This window comes from Echeneis naucrates, chromosome 22 (assembly GCF_900963305.1).
Source record: "Echeneis naucrates chromosome 22, fEcheNa1.1, whole genome shotgun sequence".
In the NCBI taxonomy this organism is placed as follows: domain Eukaryota; kingdom Metazoa; phylum Chordata; class Actinopteri; order Carangiformes; family Echeneidae; genus Echeneis; species Echeneis naucrates.
The window spans coordinates 13,539,759-13,552,889 of NC_042532.1; the positions used below are offsets into that span (position 1 = coordinate 13,539,759).

A 13,131-nucleotide genomic window follows, 5' to 3' on the forward strand; every position below is an offset into this window, starting at 1 on the left:
AAACTGGTGCTTTTATTCAGAGAAACACTATACTTTATTGTTTTTGACATTTATTCAAATTTTAAATTTGCAATTTAAAATTGCAAAGCATATAACTTTTTGCTACAAACATGTTGATAAGATGTATTTTAAGGTCAAGAAAAACAAAACTGTTGGTGTTGTGTCAAGCTATTGGAAAGATGAAGCAAAGCAATGTTCATTTTATTCTGAATGAATTCCTGTCTGTTTCCTGCAAATCAATCCCTAAAATCAATAAAAGCTTCAATGAAGTGTCAGTAAAAGCAAAAACTACATCCAAACAATTGCCTTCCCCAGCACAAATTGACTAAGACAGAAAGCAAAAAAACCCTAAAACATTGTGCGACAGTTAGAGCACTCAGCGAACCGCATAATGCATCCCCGGTAGCAGTGTTAAAACAGCTCATATGCAAATGGCAAACCTGTATCACAAGCATGTGCAAGCACACGTGCACAGAAGTGTCTCATATTGGCATGCACACAATCAAAGAAACATGCACATGCATAGACATTCAAAACCACATTATAAGCAATAATCAGACAAAATGTCAGCCTCAGTCATAAGAACAGGCAGAGTTGAACATGCCAGGGGCAAAATAAATGAAGTCACACAATGTAGGGGAGTCATATAGACAACAGGAAGCTGACATGTCAAATTTATAAAACATTTTAGACATGGTAGCACCTAAAGTAGTATCCAATGTGAATGTGTACGTATGAGAGAAAATGGCGACTTACTCCCGGCCCATTGTTTTGTGTCTGAGTGTCTGACAGCTTCAGCTACATGTCTTTGTCTGCGTCTGTGTCAGCAATTGTGTATGTGTATGTGAGTGTGTGTGAAGCCTGTACAGAGGACCAGTGGAAGAAATAATGCTGAATGAGTGAATGTATTGTGCTTTATGTCATCTCTTCATCTCTGGCTTGGTGCGTCTACCAGTCAGAAAAGATATCTGCCATCACCAAGATAAAGTAGAATGTGGAATGACAGGGATTTCAAACCTACATAACAAACAATGAAATTCTAATTACCAAGCAGCGCAAACAATTTTCCCTGCTGTGACATTTGGACCGCAGGACTGTTCAATTATTCATTGGCACTCTCGCCTTGCTGAAAAAAAAAGAAAGAAAAAAATTAAAAGAGGAAGGTAGAAGGAAGCTGCTGGCCTGATATATTAATGCTGGTAGAAACCTGTGTTGGGACAAATCTGAATAAAGTAATCATCTATTCATGCTAGGACCTGTTTCATATTCAGTGTGAAAATAAAACATCAGTGACCTTGTATTTTCTTCCCTGTGAAATGTCAGAGGTAGGTTGACACGTTGGAGAGGTTAGTGGTGAATTGTTCTCGCTAAGTGTATAAATATACTTCTCAGATCAGAAGAAGATGTTCCCCTGCAGAGGCGTAAGTGAGGATCCTCTTGTAATGAAAGTCTCATTTTGGTTCAAAGCTGAACAAATGGTATGTCAATCAACTGGGGCTCAATGAAGGCATGTCTCTGAATCCATCACCTTATTTAAAGAAGGCAGAAAAACCCAAACAGAGCATTTCAGTAAGAGTTTACGCTTTCTCCTTGGTACAATGGTACCGTTTGGTTGAACAGCTTCTGTTGTTGCCTTAAATTAGAAAACATCAGCATTTAATATAAATGGTTTGCTGCATTCGTTCTTCGGTTATTTCCAAAATATCCTCACTTTTACTTTTCACCCATGAAGCAGTCTCCCTAGTGTGGAGTGAAGGAAACATGCAGCACAGTGAGCTCAATTTTTCAAGTCACAGAGGACAGCGTCTTAGAGCATAATGTCTGCCACAACCGTCTTCATTGTGTATTCTCATAGGGTGACCTGCAGTCATCATCAAAATTCACCAGGGCCTGACGTGACTCAGTCGCTCTGCAGATAAGAGCCTGCCAGCCACATTGAAGATGTATTAACGTCAGAGGAGAAAAATATACATCTTGCCATTTTAAACTGCAGACGGCTTTTTGACTTTATTCCTCTTTCCACCCTCCCTTCTTTTTCCATGCGCCATAGAAAAGTAATTAATCTGCAACAGAGACATGGACTGGCGGCTTTGGCTTATGGATGGCGAAACAGGCCTGATTTTTAATAAACCAAGAAGTTAATAAGGAGGAGGCCATTCAAAATTCCATTATCAGTGCAAAGCGTGTGTTTTCATGAGGAGCATAACCATCACCTTTGCTCCCCCCCGAAAGGCAAATGACCAAAACTGCTGAGGGGTTTGAATTTATAACTACTGCCTAACTTAGTGAGTGACTGAGTGTCTGTGTATAATATCTAATGTTGTGTAAAGTGGATGCTTCCTGATAATGGGCAAAACATACATTAGATTATCCAAAGATTTCAACAGTGAGAAAAGATAGTGAAATCATTAGCACCTAGTATGCCATGAGAATGGTTAAATCAGAATGTATTCTATAAATTTTACTGAAAAAATAATGTTCACAGAAAAAAATTAAGTCACATTCATGCAAACAGAGTGTGTCAGTTTTTGCAGTGTACATGTTTAAGACTCTGCAGTGTGCATTCAGTACCACATTGTGCCAGGGTCAGTCTGTCAGTGTCTCTGCATCTCCAACAGCCCTGCATAGTGTTGGCTGTTACGCCCCTCTGCCTCCACAGACATCCAACACACACACAAACAAGGAACACACACACATACTTCAGATACAGATACACACCACCAGCCAACTGCCCATGACATGAACACTATCCCAGGCTCACTGGGCGCCACTTAAAGGCTCCTACTTTGAAACTGACACTTGACTTGGCAGAGGCAGCTAACAAAAGACGCGTGCGTGTATGTGTGTTAGAGAGACTTTGTGTCTCTCTGCATGTGTGCTGAAATGTTCTATCAAAAGCCACACTCCGTGTTTCTCTGTCCTCACTCTATCTTTTCTTCTCCCCATGATCACCACACAAGAAACCTTTCCTGTCCACATAACTGCAAATTCTGATGTCTATTTTTGAAGTCATATAGCACTTTGCTCTGTGACATGACCTTTCCACCCACCTCAAACTGTCAACTTGTGTGTGCATGCATGCGTGTATGCGTGTATGTGTGTGTGTGTGTGTGTGTGTGTGTGTGTGTGTGTGTGTGTGTGTGTGCATGCGTGCGTATGTGGAAAGGTGTCAGCATGGAAAGGTAAGGAGGTACAACATGATGACACGGTTAAATGTAGCACGTCACCACATTTGTGGCAGATTATCAGGCATGCTTTTAGAGCCATCGTCTCCCGGCAAATGCAAAAGCAAGGACGCTTCGCCCGGAGGACTGATGTAATAATAGGAACAGTATGACTGCGAAACCAAATTAGGACTTGTCACAGGACTGGTTCTATGTTAATGTTAGAATCAGTTGTAGGGTGAGTGTGTTAAACAGATGAGTCGATTCCTAGTAAAGTATGGTGTTCTATTTAAGTTACACCTCAATGCTACTGCAGTTTTGTCTTACAGTGTTTTGAATGTCCAATTTAAAAAAATTTATATAAATGATAAAATATTTTAAAAATATATTGATTGTCTTTAATTTATATTTGTTGTTTGTAATTTTATATACTGTTTTCTTCATTTCATTTATTATTTTGACAGTGAGGGACTCTGTGACAAGTGTCTGCAAATTCCTATAAAATAAACTTGAGCTGAGTTACTAAAAAACAGGTTTACAACCAACTCATTTTTTTTTTTTTTTCAATTTGTGCCCATAACATCTGTGTGTTATTAGCATCTGCCATTTATTTAAATGAGCTACTAGTTAAAGTTCATCTGCAATGGGGAATGCAGTCTAGCCTTGGGATTTGTTAGCAGACAGAAATCAAAATGTAATGATGCTGCCATCAAAATAGTGAATAATGAAGGAAGGAAATGCAAAAATATTTATTTATTAAGGCTGCAATTAAACTCTAACAGTGCAGATTACGGGGCTGTCAATCACTCATTAAATAACAATATTTACTTATAGAAAGATGTGCTACATGAATTCAAATGAATAAAGGTAGGGCCATTTCGTAGACAAAGTTAATTAAATACTTGCTGTATCTTAATGTTGCATAATCCTTTGTGATTATACAACATATCGGAACATGAAAACAATATCAATTCACCACATATTTTAAATGCATAACTTACATCTGTGGTTTCTTTCAACAATAGTTAGCTGTATTTAAGCTAAAATATTATCAGAAATTATAAGGTATTCTATATGTCTAGAAAAAATCGTGGTAATTCCCTCCAGCGACCAGGAAACACATTAAAAAGAAAACAACATAAACCCACATGCAGTCAATGAGGGGAAATGAGCTGTGATGTGTGTGATTGGTAAACTAAGTGTAAACACCTTCCCAGACTTACTCTTGATTGGGATGATGAGCTGAGGAATGACGGGCTGGATCTTGGGGCCTCCATGCTCCAGCATGTCATGGACTCCCTGGCGAGCAAAGAACTCATACGGATGGGTAGTCTCACATAAGCCATCAAAGAACAGAGGCAGGTAATGGTGGTAATCCAGTTTCTCGATCTCCACCTAAAGACAGAAATTTACATTTACGTTAAAGGTATAATTAGTTCCTCCTTTAATCTAGGGAGACAGACAAAGAACCAGGGGATATAGTTTCGGTCCTATGCTCAAGGCATCCGTCAGAAGTTGCAACTGTTGATGGAGACATTAGCCAGTAGCTGGGATTCATTTCTTTTTTTACAGTACAGCCCTACCCCCTACCCAAATCACATTCAAGCTCACTCTTATTTGCATCTTTACACATCAGGTGAAACACAGTAGATGAAAATCTTGTCTTTTCTAGGGGATCATTTATTGCGATAAAGCCCCCTTTCATTCTTTACCCTTTCTCTTTGTTTGTCCTTGGCTTTGCACAAAATCTAGGGCTAAAGCTCCTCTTGCAGCCATTTATAACCCTCACAGTGATCACATTCTCACACACACTCACTCACACAATGGTGGGGCACAGCTGTTCAGGAGATCATGACACGGTGGCATGTGGTATCTTGTGGGCTGACATGTTAACACCTGTTTACAGCACTTGCAGGACAGACAGAAAGGCGCACGTGCACACGCACGCACGCACGCGCGCACACGTACACACACAATCGGCAAGTAGATGAAGACATTCATCCAGTTACAGGCAACAGTCAGGCTTTGATGTTGGTTGCCTGAGCGTGTGGGTTGTGTGTAACGTATTAAAGCAAAGTCTTTCATGTGTGTAAAGCCATCAGAGGGAAGCCACTCAGGCACACTGGGGTGGAAATTACAGCTGACCGAGACAGGGTTATACTTCAAACTTGTGTGTCTGAAAATTAGATAAAAATCTTACATGTAGCCATGGCTCATGAAATATCTGCATACTAGTTACCCAGCTTTACCTCAGGACCTAAAGGTGCTAATGTAGAGCAGGGGTTAAAGGTTGAAGAAGTGATTCTGTTATTCATGTAATGAAAAGTAATTCCTTTGGTGTAAAGGCAAATAGCCCCAAGCAGCCAACAGTGCTTGAACAAAAGCCATGAGGAGGTGTCCTCTTGCCTACACACAAGCACATATATATGCATATGCTACATACACATGCACTCACACAAGCATCCTGCTGGGTCACACTAGTCTGTGCTCAAATGTCACCCTGGCAGTTATGCTCTGTGCTTTTAAGTCCCCAGCCCTCACCAAGCCGCCGGTCAGAGCCAAGACTTCAAAGCAGGGTAGGCCCCCCTCCCCCTGCTGCCAATCCTCCCTGACACACGTCTGCCCCTTGGGTAAACACAGAGATGGAGAAGGAGAGAAAAAAGATGGAGCGATGGAGCAATGGCAAGATGGCGACAGAGACAGAGCCCACACTGTTAGCACAGAGACAAAAAAGCTGATTGCTTTCAGGCAATTTATCGGCCAACCTTGACCTTTCCCCACACTTGGTCAAGATCATCATTGTGAGTCAGTCGGGCTGGAGATGAGAACAAAAGCAAACGTGAGCCAAGAGAGAATGTGAGAAGAGGCTGAAGAGAGGGCAAGGAGTGACGAGATGACACTACAGCACAGCATTACCTGCTTGACTATGGTGGTGAGTGGCACACTGATGCTTCGTGAAACGAGGTCCCTACAAGAATAATATATGTAAACAATCTCACTCATTACACAATTGCAATTGTGGTATGATTTAAATATTGTGGTTGTCTGCATTAGAAACTATGATGCATTATCCATTGGAAAAATTTGAAAATCCTGTTCTTGTTGTAGAAGTAAGTGAATAGATTAAGAGGAATTTAGCTATGTAAAAAACAGTGGTTTTAGCATAAAAAAAGAAACATCATTTCAATTCATTGTAAAATGTTCTGCGTTGGCAATGGGGACCTTAAATCAACATATTTATTGCCATTGTATGTTTAATGTTTGAACTTTTTGTTTAAATAGCTATAGCTAAATATCAACTTCATCAACCATTTAGGTAAACTATATATAGAGGATACAGTTACAAAAACAATATTAATCATTAGGCTTTGTAATGGTTGCCTGCAGTCTTGTCTCGCACCAGAACATTATCGGATCTCACAGAGGTGTAGGTATAATCTCACCTACCATGTTGTAAACCTGAGATGTTGTGGGAATAATTACCTGGGAGCATTGATGTGGTGTTGCAGTGAGGACGAACTCTGTCATGATCTTAATCAAAATCACATAAACAAGCACTCAGGGACCGGCTGAAGATTCCAGTTAACTATCAAAGAGTGGGGACAATCAGCAAACACCTTGACACACTCACTCTCTTACATAGCACATGCACACAAGTACACATTCCCAGAGAATCTTAATCAGCAGCTGAGCTGAGCGGTAACTCTTGCATCCCTTATCGATTGTCCGCCCAGGTTTGTTTGTCTTTGGGTGCGTGTGGGAATCCCCCTGGAGTCTGGGGAGTCAATGAGAGTGGAGACTATCAGAAAGACTATCAGCCAAGTAGCAGCAATTAGCCCTGGGACAGAGACCTGCATGTCTCCTCTGGTCAGCACTGCAACAGCAGATGCACAGCAACACATTAGACCAGACCTAAGTGTGAGGCGAGCCGCTGCTCATTAAACAATAGCATCAGAGGCCCCAGACAGACACGGGAGACCAGCAGGATCAAAAACAGCAGCCTACCACTTTAAATGCACAATAGCTGGACATGAATTTGTGTGTGCGTAGACCTGTTTCACATTTTCAAAATGTGAGGATATCTCAGCTCATCCACAGCTTCAATGGGCTGCTGAGAGTTAAGGATTTGTTCGTTTTAGGTTCAGGTGTTGGTTAAAGTTAAGGTTAAGGTAAGGAGCTGCGGTGTCCATTATGAGTTGTTAAATTCTCACTGAGACAGCGCTTGGTGTTTCCATATGTGTTATTCTCATCTGGCTTTAGAGATTACTGTAATCAAATGTGATTTGAAGCAAATGGCTCAGCGCTCCCATTATAGAAAACCACTTCAGCATTAGCTTGTTGTTAAATTGACAAACATATTGACAGCATCGGTTTTGGATTGTGGGGCAGCACAGCAACGTAGTGGTTAGCGCTGTCGGCCCACGCAGTTTGGTTCCCAGCCTGGGTCCTTTCTGTGCAGAGTTTGTATGTTCTCCCCATGACTGCGTGGGTTTCCTCTGGGCACTCAGGTTCCCTCCCACCAATATCGAGGTTAACTGGTGACTCTGAATTGACCGTAGGTGTGAATGCGAGCGTGAGTGTCCAGACTGTACCCCGCCCCTCGCCCAGAAGGCTGGGATTGGCTCCAGCAGCCCTGCAACCCAGAAACAGAAAAGGCGGTAGAAGATGGATGGATGGATGTTTTGGTTTGTGTGTGTGGTTGTCAGTTACCAGCAGTGGTTGGAGTGAAATTAATAATTAATTTCTGAGTATGGGAGGTGTGGGTGGAGGTTAGGAACTCTCTACAACTACACATCCTTCTACAACTCTGCATTCACCAGCCAACGACTACTTCTAAGAACTGAATTAAATCCCTCTATAAATTATATTACTCCCACATATTCCACTGCAGTCAGAAATACGTCACATAACGGGCTGTTACAGCAGTATCTACAAAATGCAAACGCCAGCAATATTGTCACCCAGCTGTAAGATCTAGCCATTGTGGTCTTACTAAAAGCATGTGTCACAGATCCATGTAGGAAGGCTTGCTGTAAGCCAGCTCTTTCACTATGATGCTATTTCAATTGATGATGCCATAATGACCTGAACTGGACTCGGTTTTCTGTTCACACAAGCAAAGGTTTCTGTATTTAGATGAGCTGGGAAATGAGGAGCTGTCTATTATTCCAGTTTTGAGAGAAAAACATGCGTGCCATTGGTGCCACTCATGCTATGAGTCATTCATTACACAGTCACTAGAGGCAAACAAACATCTACTAGCCCTGCTGAAAATGCACCATAGAAGACAAAGGGGAATACAGGACTCACACATGCTAGCACAACAGTGTGGTATGCATCTAAAAGATGTTTATACCCAGAAAAGAGATATGTATTGAAATGACTACATATTATGGGGATGGAGGGGGCAGGCAAGAACCAACAAAAACTGAAAATAACAACACATACCACAACAGAATCCCTATCAGTGATCAGTGTTTTCTGAGCTACAAGTTGTAACTTTGCTGTGTCTTACGAATGTCAGTCTCTTCAACTCCATCCATTGTCAATGTTGTCTAGATTTGTCAGGGCTTAAAGTAAGAAAAAGAGCATGATTTTTTTTCCTGGGGGGTGCAATAGTAAACTATTTAATTCTTATTCTAAATACAAAATAGGAAATAAATAACCGAAAGGCTTGTCGTCTCTGACCCTCTCTTCTATCCACGCCCAGCGCCACTTATTTTAAGACCTTTGTCTGTTGTTGGACGTTGGACATTTTCCCCTGGCTTCACAAACTTACTCACCATCAACTCCAACGGTGATTTTGATGAAAAAAATGTTGGCTTGTTTACGAAAACTTGGGAATTTCCGACTTCTGATATCATAGCGTTCACGCCACAGGTTAACTCGGAGCAGAAAACATAAGTTTGGCATATTGCCACCGTTTGCTGGAAGCTAAATTATTGCAGCAGCCAATTATGTTTATTTTGGAAACAGTCATTTCCAAGTTTGCAACTTGGAGCTAATTTTTTCCCAAGTTGTTTAGACTGCAGCATCACCTGCTGCTGAATCTCAACCAGGTTCTCCCAGTCCACCCCACCTTACTTCTGATTGGCTAGTGAAGTTAGTTTGGTTGAGAAGGAAAGCTGGGTTACTCTCATTCTATTGATAGGCGAACTCAATTGACTGCTCAAACCTGACAATGTCCAGCATCAACAGGTTTGGTTTTTTTTTAATAATGATCTGTTTTTAATCGCAGACCAACGACACTCACCCGAGATCTGGCACGGTGCCGGAGTACTTTAGGCCCTGATTTGTGCATATAGACAAAATTCTCTTAAAATACGAATTATAACCATTGCCACTACACCTTTTGAAAGACATATTATTATAATAAGGTGCTGATGTATTAGCATTATTGATGAAGGTGTTACAATACGTAGATACTCAAATCACTACTAGTTTCCTTGGACAGCAAGATGGCCATTAATTTATCCATGAATTGTGGGACCTAGCATGAAATGAGCCCCGTAAATGAGAAACTCTTTCACAAGGTTAGTCTTCAATTCAAATCCAATCTGTGCAGCTGAAGACAACAGAGCTCAAGTCAAACAGGGCAGACACAGACAACTTATTCAGTTTAAAAATTCTGACAATTTTTTTGAAAACATCGTGAGGATTTTGCTTTCAAAGTTTGTATGCTGTAACAGTGAAAAACAATACACATAAGAGAGCAGAATCACGTTACTTTGTGATAGTGTGGCTATACCCTTGACAAATAAGCCCAAATATAAATGTTTTTAATATCTAATAAACTGAACTAAGCTGAAAATGTATTCAAATTTATTTGAAATTGATGCTGATGCCTTTTCAGGGCAGTGCCTCTCAAAAACTTTTCATGAGCACATATCACACAGCACATAATAATTACTAATAACTCACTAATAATTTATTCATCCTAATCTAGCAACTGTGCTACAGGTGCACAGCACATGTCTGGCTACAAAAATTCAAAAAATCAGTCACCATGTTGTGTGTTGTGTGTATGAAAAAAAGTAAATAAAGTGAATAAATTGAGAAAAGGAAAAAAAAAAAAAAAAAAAAAATTTAACCTTCTTGGAGGTCACAAAAAGAGGAACAAAATGGGAATAGGCAAACCATAAGTGAGAGAATGAGGAGTGAGTCACTCTCGCTATCTCCCCTGACAGCTGTTTCCATCGAACAAGCATGCAAATATGCCAAATTCAAAGCACTAGTAGTTGAGTGCATGGTGTCAATTGAAATGATATCTAACACATGCCGGATGAGACAATTTTAGAGCTTCAAAGAAAGTTCAAAACCAGGACACCAGAAGTTATGAATCTCACGTGAACCTTACTCTCAGACACAGACATGAAGACACACATATAAACACATTGAAATTTTATTTTGGCACACAGTCACGCCAGCAGTCCCAAATGGATTATTAGAGTAAGAAACATGATCCAGTGTAATTGAAAGAGAGACTCTGTTGACAGTCTTCCTGTTGAGACTGTGCTTAAGTTTGCGCTACTCAAGATGAAGGTGAAAAACCCTGTAGAAATTGCACATGGTGGAACAATTTCTTTTTCTCAAGATAGTCTTTATCACAGTAAAAGGAAAACCAAGCAAAACACTTAGTGTTCCAGGATGCTTAAAAAAAGTTAATATGTCTGTAAATATTCAGCAACAAAGATGTCTAACTGCAGCGGGATTTTCCATCCAGACATGTTTTCTATTTGCCTGAGCTGTCATCATTAAAAATCATTAATATATTTGTGTTTCTGCAGTTTCCTTGTTGATATAAGGAACAAAGAAAAATGTGGTTTGTTCTTGCACTCCCACTGAGAACCCATCACAATTATTTCTCTATAAACAAGCAAGCAAGTAAAACCAATTAATTTCTCACATGCATTTCAAACTTGCCAGCACAATGTTGGTAATATCTGGCAATAAATTTTTGTTTGTTTACAAGTAGCTCATGCAGTTTCTGTTAAACATAAACATAACAGTGGCCTCTGTTAGCCACAAGACAGTACACTCAAACTGACAAAGTATAGCAGGCCTGCATGACTGCAGTGATTGAAAGAAGGGGAACAGGGAGTGGTGGGTGGCTAGGCTTACTGATGACAGCGTAGAAGGAAAAAAGAATGTAACGTAACGTAACGTGAAACTGAGGAAAGCGATTAAGAGACAGTCTGGAGCTGCTCCAGTTTTAAAGGTGAGGCAGCTAAATAAAGCTCAGATTAGGACTCTCCTCACTCTGCTCACAGCCCATGTGTGCCAATATGTGTGTGTGTTTGTGCTCCAGCACGGGAACCTCTGCCACTATGATGGAAGTAGGCCAGAACAATGGAGAGAAGCAGGAGGTGATGACCATGACAGGAATTGAGGGAAAAAAGTGACACAAAAGATTTCATGGCTGGAGTTTTCTTTATCTCAATGTAATGCATGCATGCATGCACATGTTCTGCTCTATGAGCCATTAGCATGCATGGATACCCTGACAGTGTGCCTTTTAAAATACCCAGCAATGGTCATAAAGTCACAGCTCGCCAGCTAGTGGTATGATTGTGTCTGTGTCTTGTCTAGAGCCAAAGCCTCTGCTCTTAGCTTTCAGTGATTACAGCTCAGCAGCCGAGCTTGACAACACACAGGCAGAGTGTAATCAAGTCAGAAAGAGGGAGGTGTAATCAGCATTTCCCTTCCAATCAGCCCCAAAATCACTGTCTCTAATCTGCAGCCAGCCATTGATGGGTTTGATTGATAGGATGGATTTGTTATCTGGCTGTGGGGGTCTGCAGGGACCAGAACAACAGCAAGAGCAAGAGACAGAGTCAGCTTATCAGCTATCGCTACATTTGTTACCGCTCCCCTCGTTGAGCGAGCTGAGCTTTTCCTCACAGGCTACAACTGCAGCTCTCTTCTCATTTATCATATAGAAGAATTAAATGTGGACACTTCAAAGTACTTCTCCACATAAGGGTCCCCCGGGGGCATGTGTTTTCTCCCTGTTTAAAATGGAAAGGGCCAATCCATCACTGGTTGTTTGTGACGGAAAAAAACAAAACAAAACAACAACACAGTGAGCATTTGTGTGTACTTGTTTGAGCAAGCATGTGTCTATGCATTCAAGAATTATTTTTTTATATATGATTGGTACATGTCAGATGCACAGGGAAGATATGGAGACAGAATAATGCTTTTTCAGCAAGCAAATGCCATGACTGTAGCATCGACTGCCTGCATAGTTTTGATAAATCTTGCTCCTCTGCCTCACACTGTACTGAAAAATCCTCACAAATGTTCAACAAATATGCTCTCTTTCAATGAGCATGTGATGAATGAGCGCCATTGATTTTGTGCATGAAGCCAAAACAATAGAGACCAAGACAAATGCTCGGTCTGTTTAAGATAACAAGACTTTACCAGCCTGTGTAATATTCTCTGTATAGAAACACATACGACAAAATCAAGAAAATAATGACAAGATGTAAATTAGCAGATACAGACACAATCCTACATTTGAGCACAATGTGAAAATAATTAAGCAGTAGTTTATTGACTGTGATGTTCCCCTATTTTCCAAGTTGATTATCTGTCCACAGTGAAACAGTGAACAGCATTTTAGAGTGCTGCTACAGTTTGTAGTTTGCTACTGTAATAAAATACTAAATGTAATGATAAAGCATGCCAAATAAAAGCTTATCCTCCTCCAAACTCAGTGCAACAATGTTTCTGTTGGCTGAACAAAGGGACCTCTGATCTGTGGCTCTACCAAATCCAGCAGTAGGTGGCCACAAAGCAGGAAACACATGCTTGGATTCATCTATTGTACAAGCTTCAATGGAGGTGAATGGAAAACAAAGCAAATATTGACCATACCTATTTTCTCCATTACTCCATTATTCTGCCAAAACAGTTCACATTTCATCACAGATTTTATATCATAGCAAGCGTATGTATACTG

The 13,131-nt window shown here is 40.6% G+C and overlaps 1 protein-coding gene across 1 annotated transcript in view; it reads right to left on the reverse strand.

Annotated features, from left to right (window-relative positions):
* Positions 1-13,131, reverse strand: part of pacrg (PARK2 co-regulated) — a 117,151-nt gene that overhangs the window by 49,557 nt on the left and 54,463 nt on the right. Inside the window, exon 3 of the mRNA XM_029494309.1 lies at positions 4,388-4,559. Coding sequence (XP_029350169.1) covers positions 4,388-4,559 — 172 coding nt within the window. The remainder of the gene's footprint in view (positions 1-4,387; positions 4,560-13,131) is intronic.